An 18,663-nucleotide genomic window follows, 5' to 3' on the forward strand; every position below is an offset into this window, starting at 1 on the left:
TGAGCTTAATTACTTAATGAACGATGGAAGAATTCAAAAGTAATTCCAAGGAGGGAGTTGTAGAATTCTAGACCTCCCACTTCTTGAAGTGATAAAATTCTTATTAATACCTATAAAACCAAAATTGGCCTTCCCATATTCTAAAGATAAAATTGAAAACCAAAGGTTCTGTTCAATTTATCTAAGACAATTATGTCATAAATAAGTTTTTAAATTTAAGAATGAAAGAGTATTATCTGATTAAAAATGGAAACTTTAGGGGCTGGCCTGATGGCGTAGTGGTTAAGTTCGCACATTGCACTTTTGCGGCCCAAGTTTCCCGGGTTCAGATCCTTGGCGCAGACCTACACACTGCTCTTCAAGCCATGCTGTGGCAGCGTCCCACATACAAAATAGAAGAAGATGGGCACAGATGTTAGCTCAGCGACAATCTTCCTCAAGCAAAAAGAGGAAGATTGGCAACAGATGTTAACTCAGGGCCAATCTTCCTCACTAAAAAAAAAAAAAAAATAGGAAACTGCAGGACAGACCTTTAAACTAAAATTAACCTTTATAATTGTAAATAAAACTTTATAATGTTTAGAAAAATGATATATTTGTTATAGCATAAAAATGATATGAATTAGCAACCTTGTCTTTTAAAGAAATAAGAAGAATTAAAATGAATAATGTTTTCGTTGATCTCTGGCCCTCTCATAGAATTTCTTAAGCTATAAATAATATGTTCATGTCTTAAGGAAGTTACTAGACAATTGGCTACTTGGGGACAGGATTTCTATCTGACTCATCTTTATATTGTTCATAGCCAAACCCCAGAGCTTGGCACCCAATAAATAGCTGCTGATGAACTAATGGTGCTTCCCAGAATAGTAACCTAGACTCTCAGAAATTGAGATGTCTCATAAAGCTTGGAAGAGTACGTAGGCATCAGAATGATGAATTCATTCATCAGAATGAACTTACACTGATTAATATAATTATAAACAAGTACTGTAAGTCTTATCAATTCAAACACCACATGTGAATATTAGGTTAATGATGCAGAGCAGCAAAATAGAAAAATAAAATATAGTAACACTAAAAGACAAGGAATGGTTTGCATTAAATGTGAATTGATGTAAAGCTTTTGGCTTGGAAAACTCATTAGCATACTCATTTCAACTACAAGTAAGTGAAAAGGCATATTCTCCAAAGGCACAAGTAACAGCAAACAGATCCCACTGCTGGGATTTTTGCTCTCAACACAAAATTGTACAACCAAAAACCTGAGACAGTCAGTAAATTGAATGATTGAGGCAAAAGAGTACACACGGTGCCAATTTTCTTTCAAAACTAGAGAGTAAAGTAAATTACACAGTTTTTGTTTTTCCTTTTATCTGAGACTTTGTCTTTTAAAAGATCATTTTTGTCCTTGAATTTGATCGGCACTGTTTTTGCAACGTTGTTATCAGCATGCTACTGTTTTTTCCTCTATGTGGCTCAAGAGTATTGGGCTGTTCTTCCTGAAGAGGGAATTGTGATAATGAATCTGGAAAGGAAAGTTTTGAGCCATGAGCCTTATTGACATGACTATTTAACTCTGACTCTCATTTACTATATTAATTTATTATGGGCACATTACCTTTGGGGGCGCATGTCACCTGTGGGCTATGGCAGGATTCATTTCAGAGAGAGGGTCAGGAAGTCTTACCCAGAAATCTTTAAGAAGAGGGGAATGGGACTGTAGTCACGAAGGTGAAATAGGCACTGTTCCATTACCCCTTTCAAAAACCCAGCTCTGCAAATGGTTGGGTTTGCTCTCTCTGGGAGGAACCCAATACATCCCAGGGACCGAGTCATCTAAAGATGGAATGAAGAGGAAGGAAAGGAGAGTAGGGGAAAAAGAGAAAGAGAGTCCATTCCTACATTTGAGTTTCCTTTTTCTCTCTTACAAAAACTGTGCAGGTCTTGACTAGAATGCCACCATGGTAACCAGACAAGCATGCAACAATTATTTAAATGCTTCTCTTGTTCTTGCTTAGATGTTGATGTTAGCCAGAAGCCCACGTCTGAATCTCATAACTGTTCTTTAAGCCTGAAAATGTGATGTAATATATAGGAGAAGGCAACCAACTGGACTTGAACATTAGGGTCTAACTCTGGCGTCCAGCAGACTACATAGGGATGGTGTCCAGGGTCACGACTACAGTAAATTTTGGAGTAGCAAATTCCTAATGAGGCTTAGGCAGTCCTCAGACTCTCCCCACAAAGTATTCTTTTCCTCTAGAGTAGGTGTCCTTAATCATAATCCAAAGACCCTTGAGCCCATACACAGAATTTAGGTTGTCTATGAACTTGAATGAGAGAAAAATAGCATCTCTATTTCCATTAACCTCCAATTGAAATTTATCATAATTAAATTATCAATGTAGGCACCAAATGCAGAAAAACAAATTAGAAATCACAGCTATTATCATACCAACATAGAGTTACTGCAGACTTTTCAAAATATTATTTATGCTCATCCCTGTTATAAAATTATAGTTATTGACCTACTGTTAGATATCATTATTTAATGTTTTAATAAATAAGCACATATATTACTACATTATGAATTTATATTTCTAATATTTTGATAACTGAATTTTAATATAATTGCTTTCCTTTGTGATTCCGATTAATTTATTCTAAGCACCAAAACATTATTCTGAGAAGGCACCTATAGGCTTCACCAGAATGCCAAAGGAATCCTTGCCACAAAAAAGTTAAGGAGCTCTGTATAGAAAATGCATTGCTGCATTTTCTGGGGATATGACACAAACAGCTAGAACTCAGGACCCCTAAAGCAGTATTTCACAAGCTGAAGAACTATACAGGCTTTTTCACAGGAAGAAAGTTATGCAGGCATACATAAAATTAGATATAAACACCTTTATGCCCATAGGTTTAACACGACTATAAAATTAATATGTATAAATTAAATACAAACAAAACTACAAAATTAACAAAATTTAAATTAATTATATTAATGTATTAATGTTAGCGTTGTTCTGCTAAAACACCATGAGGTAGAAGTTCTTCTGCATCTGGGAAGCTTACATTACCAAGTATCCCAGCTGGGTGTGTCATTCACCATTTTTCTCTATTTGAACTGCCACAAAGGCATCCTTTGTACAACGTGCCAGTACATACTTTGTTCTGTAATCGAGAAGAATATCTATCAAGTCAGCCTCTGTTCCTTTCTTGATGGCTGGGAAATGTCTGTTGAAATAACTCTCTAGGCCCAAGATGGAGCCTCTCCTTCCTGAGGTGTCACGTCAGCCAACTGAAACTTAGATGATGTGCACGTCCCTGTGAATGTTCCGCTTAACCAGAAATGAAGTATGTATATCCAGTCAGCCAGTCCCCAAATGTCAAGCCAACTCTGGGCTCTATACTTATTTCCTTCTTCCTTCTCATCCCAAATCATATATTTTCTATCTTTCTCTTCCTTGTTCTTTATTCTTTATGCCATAAAAGCTTCCTGCCTTCCACCCCATTTTGCAGTTCTTCAAAAGGAGACTATCCACTTCATGAAGTGTTACATAAAGTTTGTTTGTATCACCTAAATTGTATTCTTTAATCATTGTTTAACAGTCTAAGCAGTATAGCTTAGCAGCAACATAATCATAAAGAGAAACTCAAATACAGGCACCAAAATTCCAAATCAGTACTTGTTGTAAGATGATTATCCAGGTTATCAATAGTAGGCTTACATTAATTATTTTTTATTACCATTGAAATGAAAGCATACACTTAATAATTTCTTATAGAGAATTCTTGGATTCCCCCAGAATACATCTGAGGTCCCTCAGACTGCAGATGGAGAAATACTGTCTAACAACATAACAAAGGAATGATAAGAATACAATTCTCAGGCACATCTGAGCCATTTACCCATCCACATTTACACATATAAGGACAGACTCCCACTCTGAAGCACATAACAATCTACAGTCAATAATCTACAGAGGTGAGACCATGACTCTGAGGGCAGTAGAAATGACTTTTGAAGAATATAATGAAGATATCCAGGGTTCCATTCTTAACAAGATTAAAAAATGTCAAGACAAATGGAGAAGAGATTTTACCTGATTTCAGATGTCTGATTAGACTCCCTCTCCCAAAATCCTCTCTTGGATAGTTGCCTCGTGAACAGTAATCCAGGTAAAACTACAAGACTTGCTCTGATCCTCTTAGCTTCATATTCTTGCAGAGCTCACTTTCAAACTAATAGAAATACCATGTTAAAAACACAAAGCTAGGAAGAAAGAAGAACCTTAGGGTTTTGGATTGGTGCATAAGTTTTCTACGCTCAGCAAATTTTGAGCATGAGTTTAGGGCACTTTGTTACAGAGTTATCGGTGCTTATAAATCATTGCTATTTAGACAGCTTCACTGTCATAACTGTTGATCCAAATCATTTTAAATGATTTTAAAAAGATCCAAGTCATTTTTGTGTTCAGAAGAGAGACTCTGTGTAGTTCACTGAGGAAAAAAACTTAAATATAAGGTGAATGACCCTTATTAGGAGAATGGTTGAAATAAATTGCAGTATAATGACAACATGGAATACTATTCAGTCATTGTAACAATGAATTAGAGATATTTACATGAAGAATTCTTGAATGACAAAAATATTATGTAGAAAAATATTTGTAATAAAGGCGATCCTATTTTTTGATAAACAAACAATGACAAAATACCTCTATTCGTATGTCATTCTATATGCACGGATGTGTATATATATTTAGATATGATTGTATGGCATGAAGAAAACTATAAAATCATACACATTAGGTTTTTAACATGGGTTAACTGTGGGCAGGAATAGGGTAATATGATGCAAAAGGAAGGAGAAGGAATAAAGTGATTTATGCAAAAAAAAAAAAGAAAAGAAAGACTTCCATTTAAAAATAATATATATAATATGATCATATTTATGTATTATAAAAAGAAGAAAAATCAACTCCCAATGTTGGAAGAAAAGAAAAAGAAGCATTAGAGTAGATAAGGAAAGTAAAAGTGATTCCGAGGTAGGAAGCACTTCCAAATGGCACAGTAAGATCCTCCAAAAATCTGTTCCTCCATGAAAGCAGTAAAAGCACTGGAAAAATTATCAAAATCAAATTTTTCAGAACTTCAGAATTTAGCCAAAGGCCTGCATCAATTAGAAGAGCATTAGGAAAGTGGCTGAATCACCATAAGAACTGTGCCTTTGTAGCATTTTAACTTGCCCTATTCCTATCACCCTCTCCCTAGTTCTGTGATAGCCTTGAAGATCATGGCCTTGCAACCACAGCAACTATGAAAGCCAGAAATGTAGGAGACAATGGTGGGGGAAGAATGGGTTTGAAGCTCCCAAAAAAGCCACCGCCAGAGAATTGTCACCATTCGATCCATCTGGAAGCCCCCTGGAAGGGATCTATTCTCAGGGCTTGTCTTTATTCGATTTGACTCAGAACTTTCTCTATGCAAACAGCTCTATTCCCAGGGCACTTGTCAAAAACAATCTGTGGCTATTTTTTAGCATCACAGCTACCTGAGGCAAGGATTCCAGTTGTAAATAAGAGGCTGACCAAAACACGTATAAGGAAAAACTGGGGAATGAGATGTCCAAGGTCGCCTTTGAAAGACTCTGACATATTCCCTGGGATCTAGATGGCCAGGGCTGTGCCCATATCCCACAAAGATATGAGAAGTCAGTCATAAAAGCCACAAATGTATATGGTGCCCTTTATATGAAATGTTCAAAATAGGCAAATCCATAGAGACAGAAAGTACATTAGTTTTGGACACAGACTGAGGGAAAGGGGAAATGAGGAATAATGGATACAGTATTTCTTTTTGCAGTGATGAAAATGTTCTGAAATTAGTGGTAATGGTTCCACAACTCTGTAATATATATTAAAAATACTGAATTGTACATACTAGAGGGTGAATTTCATAGGATGTGGATTATATCTCAAAAAGTAGGGTTTTTTTTAAGTGAATGAGAAGTATGAAGCATTTTCATCTGATATAGAAGATTTAGGAGCTGGTTACCAAAAAGTATAATGAGAGAACAGAACATTTAAAGCTTTCAGCACATTAATCCACTCTCTTGTCACTTTAATTCCTCATAGAGTTTCTAGCTTATTTTATTGTGTGCCATATTATTTTTAACCCAAAATCTCTTGGTTGGTCAAAGAGTTTTTCCCTTCCCTTAAAATTCAATTTACATTTAAATATTTATGAAATACATAAGGAGAAAAAGTGAAAATAAAAACCCAAATACAGACTGCAACCTAGAAAAATCCCTTGCTGAAATAAGCATGAAAGCTAACTATGGACCTTTCCACATTACCACTGGTTTTCAAAATGCAACTAATAAAACTCCAGAGGTAACAGATGTCACATAAAACTTGCTTCACACTTACAAAGCCCAGCTCTGCCACACAGTGTAATATGAGGAAATTCTAGTTAAAACTTTACTCACTGCAGTATTCTATGCTTTGGCATGATATGAAGGCCCCCCAGGAGGAAAGGTCTTAAGGAAAGGCTATTTCCTGGTACCTTTTGCCAGGATTTCTCCCCTTGGTTTCCTACCCAGGATATTCCGATAGGATAGAATGTCTGGCCACTGTATTTTTGGACTGAAGTGGACTTAAAGAGCTTTTGTAGGTGCCAGGAATTTAAAATGACATTTTAGTTAGAGAATAATAAAAAAGGGGATAAAAGCCAATTCTCTGCTAGGTGTTAGGACAGACATAAGGCATTAAATGATACTTTAAGTAAAATTGGTTAAATAAATATCAAGTGCAGAAGTGTGATTAGGCATCACCAACCAAAAGTGATGAGATACTAAATTTTTGAAATGACTGTAGTTCATTTATTTATTGACTCAACAAATATTTTATTGAGCACTGGCTATACAGCAGTAAACTAAACAGACTACTCTCCCTAATCTGCTCAGTAATGCTCCTGCTACTGCAAAGAAAGCTGTAAAATTAAATGAGGATGCGTGAAATACTTGAAAGAGCATCTGAATCCTACTTCCATGTCTACCGATTTCTAGACAAGTGATATTGGGTATGTCAAGTTAATTTCTCTAAGCCTCAATTTTTTTTTTATTGATGTTTTAATGGTTTCTAACATTGTGAAATTTTGGGTTGTACATTTTTGTTTGTCCATCACCATATATATGACTCCCTTCACCCCTTGTGCCCACCCCCCACCCCCACTGCCCCTGGTAACCACAGTCCAGTTTTCTCTGTCCATGTGTTGGTGTATATTCCACATATGAGTGAGATCATACAGTGTTTGTCTTTCTCTTTCTGGCTTATTTCACTTAACATAATATGCTCCAGGCCCATCCATGTTGTTGCAAATGGGACGATTTTGTCTTTTTTTATGGCTGAGTAGTATTCCATTGTATATATATATACCACATTTTCTTAATCCAATTGTCTGTCGAGGGACACTTAGGTTGCTTCCACTTCTTGGCTATGGTGAATAATGCTGCAATGAACATAGGGGTGCATAAGCCTCTTTGGATTGTTGATTTCAGGTGCGTTGGATAGATTCCCAGTAGTGGGATGGCTGGATCATAGGGCATCTCTATTTTTAATTCTTTGAGGAATCTCCATACCGTTTTCCATAGAGGCTGCACCAATTTGCATTCCCACCAGCTGTGTATGAGGGTTCCTGTTTCTCCACATCCTCTCCAACATTTGTTGTTTTTTGTCTTGGTGATTATAGCCATTCTAACAGGCGTGAGGTGGTATCTTAGTGTTGTTTTGATTTGCATTTCCCTGATGATTAGTGATGTTGAGCATCTTTTCATGTGCCTATTGGCCATCTGTATATCTTCCTTGGAGAAGTGTCTGTTCATTTCCTCTGCCCATTTTTTGATCGGGTTGTTTGTTTTTTTGTTGTTCAATTGTGTGAGTTCTTTATATATTATGGAGATCAACCCCTTGTCAGATGTATGTTTTGCAAATATTCTCTCCCAGCTGGTTTGTTGTCTGTTCATCTTGATTCTGGTTTCATTTGTCTTATAAAAGCTCTTTAATCTGATAAAGTCCCACTTGTTTATTTTTTCTTTAGTTTCCCTAGTCTGGGTAGGCATGTCATCCGAAAAGATTCCTTTAAAACCAATGTCAAATAGTGTGTTGCCTATATTTTCTTCTATGAGTTTTATAGTTTCAGGTCTCACCTTCAGGTCTTTGATCCATTTTGAGTTAATTTTTGTGAATGGCAATAGCACATGGTCCACTTTCATTCTTTTGCATGTGGCTGTCCAGTTTTCCCAACACCATTTATTGAAGAGACTTTCCTTTCTCCATTGCATGTTCTTAGCACCTTTGTCGAAAATTAGCTGTCCGTATATGTGTGGTTTTATTTCTGGGCTTTCAATTCTGTTCCATTGATCTGTGTCTGTTTTTGTACCAGTACCATGCTGTTTTGATTACTATTGCTTTGTAGTATGTTTTGAAGTCAAGGATTGTGATGCCTCCTGCTTTGTTCTTTTTTTTTAGGATTGCTTTAGCTATTCGGGGTCTTTTGTTGCCCCATATAAATTTTAGTATTCTTTTTTCTATTTCTGTGAAGAATGTCATTGGGATTCTGATTGGGATTGCATTGAATCTGTAGATTGCTTTAGGTAATATAGACATTTTAACTATGTTTATTCTTCCAATCCACGTGCATGGGATATCTTTCCATTTCTTTATGTCATCATGGATTTCTTTCAATAATGTCTTGTAGTTCTCATTGTGTAGGTCCTTCGCCTCCTTGGTAAGATTTATTCCTAGGTATTTTATTCTTTTTGATGCAATTGTAAATGGTATTATCTTTTTGAGCTCTCTTTCTGTTAGTTCATTATTAGCATATAGAAATGCAACTGATTTTTGTAGATTGATTTTGTACCCTGCAACTTTGCTGTAGTTGTTGATTGTTTCTAATAGTTTTCCAACAGATTCTTTAGGGTTTTCTATATATACAATCATGTCATCTGCAAAGAGTGAGAGTTTCACTTCTTCGTTACCTATTTGGATTCCTTTTATTCCTTTTTCTTGCCTAATTGCTCTGGCCAAAACCTCCAGTACTATGTTGAACAGGAGTGGTGAGAGTGGGCAGCCCTGCCTCATTCCTGTTCTCAGAGGAATGGCTTTCAGTCTTTCCCCATTGAGTATGATGTTGGCTGTGGGTTTGTCATATATGGCCTTTATTATGTTGAGGTACTTTCCTTCTATTCCCATTTTATTGAGAGTTTTTATCATAAATGGATGTTGTATCTTGTCAAATGACTTCTCTGCGTCTATTGAGATGACCATGTGGTTTTTATTCTTTGTTTTGTTGATGTGATGTATCACGTTGATTGATTTGCGGATGTTGAACCATCCCTGCGTCTCTGGTATAAATCCCACTTGATCATGGTGTATGATCTTTTTAATGTATTGTTGTATTCGGTTTGCCAATATTTTGTTGAGGATTTTTGCATCAATGTTCATCAGCGATATTGGCCTGTAATTTTCTTTCTTTGTATTGTCTTTGTCTGGTTTTGGTATCAAGGTGATGTTGGCCTCATAGAATGATTTAGGAAGTGTTCCATCTTCCTCTATTTTTTGGGATAGTTTGAGAAGGATGGGTATTAAATCTTCTTTGAATGTTTGGTAAAATTCACTGGAGAAGCCATCTGGTCCTGGACTTTTATTTTTTGGGAGGTTTTTGATTACTATTTCAATCTCTTTACTTGTTATTGGTCTATTCAGATTCTCCATTTCTTCTTGGTTCAATTTTGGGAGGTTGTATAAGTCTAAGAATTTATCCATTTCTTCTAGATTGTCCAATTTGTTGGCATATAATTTCTCATAGTATTCTCTTATAATCCTCTGTATTTCCATGGTATCCGTTGTAATTTCTCCTCTTTCATTTCTAATTTTATTTACTTGAGCCTTTTCTCTTTTTTTCTTAGTTAGCCTGGCTAAGGGTTTGTCGATTTTGTTTATCTTCTCGAAGAACCAACTCTTTGTTTCATTAATCTTTTCTACTGTTTTTTTGGTCTCAATTTCATTTATTTCTGCTCTGATTTTTATTATTTCTCTCCTTCTGCTGGCTTTGGGCTTTGTTTGTTCTTCTTTTTCTAGTTCTGTTAGGTGTAATTTAAGGTTGCCTACTAGGGCTTTTTCTTGTTTGTTAAGGTGGGCTTGTATCACTATGAGTTTCCCTCGCAGGACCGCTTTTGCTGCATCCCATATGGTTTGATATGGTATGTTATCATTTTCATTTGTTTCCAGATAGTTTTTGATTTCTCCTTTAATTTCATCAATGATCCATTGGTTGTTCAGTAGCATGTTGTTTAATCTCCACATTTTTTCTAAGCCTCAATTTCATACCTTGAAAAGTAGTGTATGTTACCTGTCCTGCATACCTCCTTAGTTAATTATAAGGACCATGGAGAAAATATTCAAACATGCCCTGAAAACTATTAAAAGCTCTATAATCCCGGGCCAGCAATATTACTGAAATGTATGGACGACTATCAAATCTCTTCAATGAATAATGTTAGTTAATATAGACAGTCTACTGAGAGTCTATGTGGTCAGATGGTAAAACTCAATGCTAACTGTCAAGTACATTAACAACAAAGACATATTCAAAGGTGTTGACTTTTCTTCATTTAATCACACTAATTTCACCTGGATTTCCTTTCCACGTCAAATTACGTTCATATTTTCAAGCAATGTTCCAGCTATAGGAAGAGAAAATGAGTCAAATAGACTTCCATCAAACTTCTAAACTTAACAACAAGTACCATATGTTTCTTTACTCTTTGGGGTATGTATTTGTCACCTCTACTTGAATCTTAGATGACGAAACTTTCAAAACAGAGACAAATCCACTTAGTAAAAGAAAATAACAATTGCTGTAATGGCAACCACATTAACTGGACTGAATGTTTGCTTAAATTACTTCTGTACTTCTGATGAAAAACATTGTCCTTAAGAATAATGAAGTGCTTAAGACATGACCAAAATATTAAAAACCTCAAAATTAAACTCATGAGGAAAATAAATTTTACTTGGCATAATTCTGGTTTGCAGTATTACCGTCAGGTAACGAACATGAATCCATATGAATCACTGGTGAACAACAAGCATTAAGAAACTGTTAATACCTATAGGTACTGTGTGCAACAGTGGAATGCAAACAATCTGTCTCTTTGGGGCTAGAGAAATAGAATAATCCTGCCTTTCTTCAGACACTGGCAAATATATACCGTGATAGCTAAGAATCAGCTTAATCCTTCCCTTCCTGGCCCAGAATGAAAATAAATACTCTGTCTTAGACCTAAGATGTGATTCCCTTTGTGGGTTTTCATGAAAGAAGGAGGAACAAACAGGAAAATGATCATAGATGGATGGGCTTTGTATAATTTTCAGTCTACACAACGTTCTGTTAGGAAGTAGAAAATAAGAATTAAGACAACTGCAGAGAAAGTTCTTACAGCGACTGCTCTGATTATGTTTTGTCAGTGCTAACTGGATCAGAGCTGAAGCTCTTTGGCACTTTCCACACAAATCCACTCCCACCATCATTCTGGAAGTTTAGTAACTTGACTAAAAAATCTGAGGAGCATGGAAGGATACAGTCACATTCCAGAGCATATTGTCTGCCACCATCTAACCGACCCCATCTCCACATTTTCTGTCTTCTTTCTCTCTCCCAGCTCTTTTTCTGGAATAACTGACAAATTGTTCCATTTGTCCTCAAGCAGAAGTTTCACACATACCATTTTCCTTGAGGTATGATCATTTGTCAGCCACCAACAAGTAAAATAAATTGCATAGCCCATAAAAGAGGGAGAAGAGGGAATTAAGAGCAAAAGAACACATGGACACCTCCAAAGCAAATGGGAGGACAGCTCCTGTTAAATGACTTGGCATTGTATTGCAGAATTAGGAGCCCTCCCACGAGGTACCAATAACAGAATAAGTAACTTACTTATTAGTTTAACCATCTCAAAATAAGTAACTTAAAACTTTAAAACAGAAGCATGAACTTTCAGAGGTGAACCACCCCAAAATCAATACTGTTATATTGGGGCAAGCAGCATAAATTTTTATGCCTCAGAAATGTTAAACGATATGGACACGTTTTCGTTACTTACTCGTGTCCCTATCTGGACAGCTGAGCTAATGGCATCTCGTGTGTAGGAATAGGGCACTCAGCTAGGCTGGTCAGATAATGGAGTGGAGCTTCACCTGTGTGACCAGTAAGTGATTGTGAATTAAGAGCATCAGTGGCCACACATAAAAATCTATCTGTGGGTTCCACAGACATCAGAGGGCACTCACGTTCAGCACCTTCGGACTTACTTGTGTTCCCGTGGTTTTGGTCCCCTGGCAGAGAAGCAACCGTGGTCGAGGCTGGAATGTGTTGGTTGAAATGTGCAGCAGATGTCACAGTGCTCTCATTATAAATTGTGTTTGTAAGAAGAACATCAGATACTTGGACTTCACCATCAATGACCAAAAGTTCACTTCCATTTGATTTAAAATAGGCCTTTTTTAATGTTCCTGAAAGAAAAAAAAAGATATTTTAAAACATTACTAGAAGTATTTATTTTAAAAAACATGTTAAGAAAACTCTAGAGCTACTTTGCCAAGTCTCCTTCTATCCAGGCGAACACGAAGAAAAAGATGATGGCGAGCACAATGACCCACTTCATGTGGACAATCAGTAGAGTTTTGCCTCTATCGCAAATCACATAACCCTGCAAAGAAACTATTGCTTTCTTAAGAGCTTAAAGTTTAGAAACTGAGTCTCTCGTCCAGGTTCTGGGTGTCCAAAGAATTTAGGGCAATTCCACTTCACCTGAGACTCATCACAAATAAATAAAATGTGGTGAATCTTATAGTGTTTCCTTCATGCTTTCTGTTTCTCAATTTTACCCATCATTGAATGCTACTCAGTACCCAGGACATATGCTCTCCATATATCTCTCTCTGCCACCAAAGGACGTAATAGTGCCTGCTTAGCTTCAGTTTTATATTTCTCCACATTTTGTACTAAATTTCAGTGAACTACACATAACAGATAAATAAAAATAATAGGGCTCGTATATTTTCCAAGACTTATTTCCTAGAAACCAAAATAAAGCAGAACTCTAATTCCAGCAAAACTAAAAGAAGAAACTAAATTATCTTCATGTTTGACCAGAAGCTATAAAATATAATTATAAGAAATAAGAAATAGTCATTAAACTAAGGTTATCAACTGGTCACTTGCAAGGTATTCATTCATTGACAAAATAGTCACACATAAGATTATTGGGAATCACCTAGCTTTGGCTTTAGGCAAAAACTTTTAAAAACTTTGAAAGAGATTGTGTATTTTTAACTCAGTCAAAATAGACAACGGACTGTTTCCAGAATACAGCACTGTGGTTGAGTACGCCACTAAAATAAATGAATGTGATATTAATCCATTATAGAAATACCCAAGGGAGATTTTTTTTTCTAAAAACATTTACAGTGAATGCTCTAACTGGTTCTCACTTTTCCAAACCATGGGCCATTAAAAATAAAAGAAATATAAATAAAATGTTTAATATCAGCCTATGGAAAAAATTTCTCTACATGTGCTCAACACTTGGAAAATATTAACTACAAATCAAAATAGAAAAGCAGCTGTTTTCTAGCCAACTAAGGTCAACAGTTTCATCTGCCAAAGGATTCTAAATAAAACATGGGAGTGAAAAAACTAAATCATGACCATGTGGTACAGGTAACACACTCTCCAAACTGTCTGTGAAATTATGAGAAAATATCAAATGCAGTAGGTGAAATAAAAGACTTCATTTAATTGTTTTTGATTTTCAAAATGATTTAGAATTTATCCTAGATCAAAATAAATGTATGTGATAGGCTTGGTTACTATATAATGCATACTTCCTTCATACAGAAAAGTTCAGTAATATCAATTAGATATAGTCTAATCAATTAGATACAATTTTATTTTCATCCATTTGTTAGTTATTCTCTCCTTTATTTATTTTGGCATAAAGAGATTTTTTCACATAACATGTTATTTCCACTAATGTAGCTGTAAGAAATATATAAGGCCCATAAAGTTGATTTATTTATCATGTTCACCCTGTGAGTCAGCATCTGGCTCTGTCAACAGACTTTTAGGAAATGCCAATTCCTCAAGGTTGTATCCCTGAGTAATTCACGGAAAAGGAGATCCTTATCATATGAAATATTCCAAGAGTTGTTCTTAACATTTTGTTTTTAATGATTAGCATTATTAACAGTCTTTCCTTTATTTTTTTCACCTAAGCACAGTGGTGAAAGTGTTGACAACATCTGTGTACTCTAAGAAGTCCTTTGAAACACCGACTTTCTTAGGAGACACTGACTTGGATAACAATTTCCTAAAAAAAGGCAGCTTTCTGCTCTTAAACTCTACATATCAAAGCAAGCTAGCAGAATAAAGAGAAAGATAATACATGATATACAATAGTTGCTGTAGCTAATGGCCCTAAAATGTATTTTTGAGAGAGATAGACAGACCGAGGGAGAGAGAACAAACCTAAAGGACTTGTCTTTAGAAACCTGAACTCACTAGACAATTTGTTTTCAAGCATCTCTATAAACCAACCAACTCTCCACTCAGTTGGTCATCTATTGTGCATTTTTTAAAAAGCACAAAAATTAGAACTCAGTAAGACTAAATACTCTCCAGCTACACCATGACCAGCTATAAAAATGCTGAGAGTTATTAGCCCAAAGTAGAGTGTTCATTCTTCCAGTGTTGCCCCATCCTTTTCCACATTCCTCTTTCTTTAGCGCTGTGGTTAAAAGTGCAGGTTCTACAGCCTGACCACCTGAGTTTAAATCCCATCTTTAGCACTTACGAGCCCTGAAACTTTGGGCGAACTCTCAACTGCCATAAAATAAGGAAAATAAAAGTACCTCCCTCATGGGGGGGGGCCATTAGGATCAAATTAGTCAATACCTATATAAACACTTGGAACAGTTCCTGGCACACAGTAAATTCTCAGTGTCAGTCATTACTACACAACGATAGTAACAAATTGTCTTCCTTAGGGCTACTAAGGTAGTTTCAAATAAATACCAATTTCCTTTCACTATAAGTGCAACTCAGCCTAACAAAATGGCTAAGAAAATTTTCAAAAGTGAGTCACTTAATCCTCTTTTAGAGTAAAAGAACTGTGGCTCTTTCATGCTAAGTTATTAATAGAAGGCCACATTATATCAAGGTTGTATGGCTCAAAAGTGTCTCAGCGCTGTAACACAGTTTTATTTGACAATGTTTAAGAAATAGTCTATAATTCCAATAATAATAGCCAGGCTTTACTGATCACTTACAATGAGTGGATTGAGCACTGCAGTAGGCAAAATAATGTTACCCCAGATATGTTCACATCCTAAGTCCCAGAACCTGTGAATATGTTACCTTACCTACCTTACATGGCAAAAAGGATGCTGCAGATGTGAATAAATTAAGGAATTTGATATGAGGAAATTATCTTGGATTATTCAGGTGAGCCCAAGGTAGCAAGAGGGTACATATAAGCAGAAGAAGGAGGTAAGAGAGTGTGTATGAGAGCCATGCAGTGTGAGAAAGACACAATGGGCTCATTTTGAAGATGGAAAGAGGCCACAAGCCAAGGAATGTGAGAAGCCTCTAGAAGCTGGAAAAGACAGAAAACAGATTGTCCCCTAGAGCCTCCAGAAGGAATACAGTTCTGTCAACATCTTAATTTTACCCAGTGAGACCTATTTTGGACTTCAAACCTCCATAACTCTAAGGTAACATATTTGTGCTGTTTTAAGCTACCAAGTTTGCGATCATTTGCTACAGCAGCAATAAGAAACTAATACAGGCACCTTGCTAAGTATCCTCACTACAAGCATCTATTGAGTTGGCCTTCCAACAATCCTATGAAACAGGTGCTATAATTAATTCTTCTTTATGGAGTTTCAGAGAGAAGGAAACTGAAGCTTACAAGAGTTATTTAAGTTACCCAAGAATTGAGTTGGGATATGACACATACACAAACACCCACACCCACACACACTTCTCACTTTGGACAAGGTATACAGGTTAAAAAAAAAAAAAATCAACCATCATATGCTTGTAAAAAAAATTATCTTCCTAGGATGTGAGTTTAAAATTAATTCCTTGCCTTTATATCTCCAGCCATGTGGTAATACATTTACTTTGCATTTTCTATGTGCCAGAAACTTTGTATTTACTCTCTGCTGAGAACACAAAATTTAGTAAGCAGTTCTTGTCATCAAGATGTTTATAGATTAGTTGAGGGAGACAGGCATGTAGTCTAAAAACACAAGCCATGCTACAAGTGCTTTGAGAATGATATGCATAGGACAATCTGGTGACAAAAGTAGAGAAATAGCTGTCTTCCATTTGAGAAAGTCAGGAAAGGCTTCTTAGGGGAAAATGATCCTCAATGTGAATCTTAAAAGATGATTAGGGATTTTTCTAGGTTTGAGCAAAGCATTTGTGAGGAAGATGGAGGTATAGTACAAGGGAATGGAGAACTTTCTAGACAAAGCAAAGGGTGGAAGATATGCAAAAGCCTAGCAGCAAGTAATTAAACATGACGAACCCACAGGAGACTGGCAAGAGCAAAGGCTAGAGAGGGAGTGGAAGCCAGACTGTGAAGGACACTTCCTGTTAAAGATTTGGAACTGATCTTGTGAAGGAACACTTTAGAAGGACCTTAAACAGGGTGGAATGTTAGAACGATCACTCTGGCAGCAGGGTGATGCTTGAAAGGCGTGAAGTCTAGAGGATGGTTAAAAGGCTATTGCAATAGTCCAAGTGAGAAAAGAGTAAGGCCTGACCCAAGGCAAAAGCAGTGAGGACAAAGGGAAGGTTTGGAGAGAGCTTTCAGGGGCAAATTGTGAGAACATAAGGGAAAGAGTCAGAGGTCCTTCAAGGTTTCTGGTTCAAATTCCTGGGTACATGAAGGTACTCCCAACTGAGATAGGGGTGTAGGCCATACTATTCATCATATATTTTCAATTCTTTCTCATTCTACTAGGACACACACTTGGGTTACATTCTCTGGCCTCATTCTCTGTCTCTTGACATCTTTGATGTTGGTGAATGGGTACAAATGTCCAGTTATAAGACGCATAAGTTCTGGGGATCTAATGGACAGCATGGTGACTATAGTTCATAATACTGTATTATATACTTTTAAAAAAAGAGCCTCCAGTGCTCTTTCTCTTTCTCTCTGGCACAATAGCCACAAAGGTTCAAGATGATGGCTGGTCCATCAATTTAGTCCCCGAATGACATCAATGAGCATAGCCCCCTGACATTTTGCAAAGGACATGTAGCATGAGTGAGAAATTGACCTTTGTTTTTTTTTGAGGAAGATCAGCCCTGAGCTAACAAGATTGCCAATCCTCCTCTTTTTGCTGAGGAAGACCAGCCCTGAGCTGACAGCTATTGCCAATCCTCTGCCTTTTTTTTTTCCCCTTTTACTCCCCAAAGCCCCAGTAGATAGTTGTATGTCATAGCTGCACATCCTTCTAGTTGCTGTATGTGGGACGCCGCCTTAGCATGGCCGGACAAGCAGTGCGTTGGTGCGCGCCCGGGATCCGAACCTGGGCCGCCAGTAGTGGAGCACGTGCACTTAACCCTAAGCCATGGGGCCGGCCCCTGACCTTTGCTTTTTTTAAACCACTAGTATTTAGGGATTATTTTTGTTACAGAGGATAGCATAGACTATCCTGACTGATACAATAGAAAATAGAGAATGAAAAACAGAATCTGCGGGAAATTACTTTTATTGTTATTGTTAAAAATACATTGACTATAAAATGCCTAGAAAACATTAAAACAGAAAAGAGTCTAAATCTAGAGCAATCTAAACATTTCTTCCAGAATGCATTGCCAGACTCCCTGACAAATTTGTGTCTTCTTTGTGCTCCCAGAGCACACACTGCTTTGATCACACATGCACACAAGCGGAATTGTCTGTTTTCTTGTCTGCCTTCTTTTTTTTTTTTTTTTTGTAAGGAAGATCAGCCCTGAGCTAACATCCGTGCTAATCCTCCTCTTTTTGCTGAGGAAGATCAGCTCTGAGCTAACATTTATTGCCAATCCTCCTCCTTTTCTTCCCCAAAGCCCCAGTAGATAGCTGCATGTCATAGCTGCACATCCTTCTAGTTGCTGTATGTGGGACGCGGCCTCAGCATGGCTGGAGAAGCGGTGCGTCGGTGCGCGCCCGGGATCCGAACCAGGGCCGCCAGTAGCAGAGCGCACACACCTAACCGCTAAGCCACGGAGCCGGCCCCTTGTCTGCCTTCTTGAAGGTAAGAAAGTATATTATATCTTCATCTCAAGTACCGAGCAGAATGCTTGGCACCAGTGTAGGACTCAATAAATATTTGTCGAATGTATGAATAATGAAGGAAGTCATGGGAGTGGATGATGTTGCCAAGAGAGGAATGGATGTAAAGTGAGAAGAGAACCTAGGATAGAGACCCTAACGTTTAATGGATAAGTAAAGAACGATGAGCTTAAGAAGATGGAAAAAGGGCAGCCCGAAATAAAAGGAAAATCAGAAGTGATAACGTGCAGGCAAAGCAGAAA

The 18,663-nt window shown here is 37.0% G+C and overlaps 1 protein-coding gene across 1 annotated transcript in view; it reads right to left on the reverse strand.

Moving 5' to 3' along the window:
* The window catches only part of CORIN (corin, serine peptidase), a 217,346-nt gene that overhangs the window by 161,022 nt on the left and 37,661 nt on the right, over positions 1–18,663 (reverse strand). The window contains 1 exon segment of the mRNA XM_058547003.1: positions 12,381–12,581. Coding sequence (XP_058402986.1) covers positions 12,381–12,581 — 201 coding nt within the window.

The sequence above is a fragment of the Diceros bicornis genome, chromosome 8 (assembly GCF_020826845.1).
Source record: "Diceros bicornis minor isolate mBicDic1 chromosome 8, mDicBic1.mat.cur, whole genome shotgun sequence".
Taxonomy (NCBI): domain Eukaryota; kingdom Metazoa; phylum Chordata; class Mammalia; order Perissodactyla; family Rhinocerotidae; genus Diceros; species Diceros bicornis.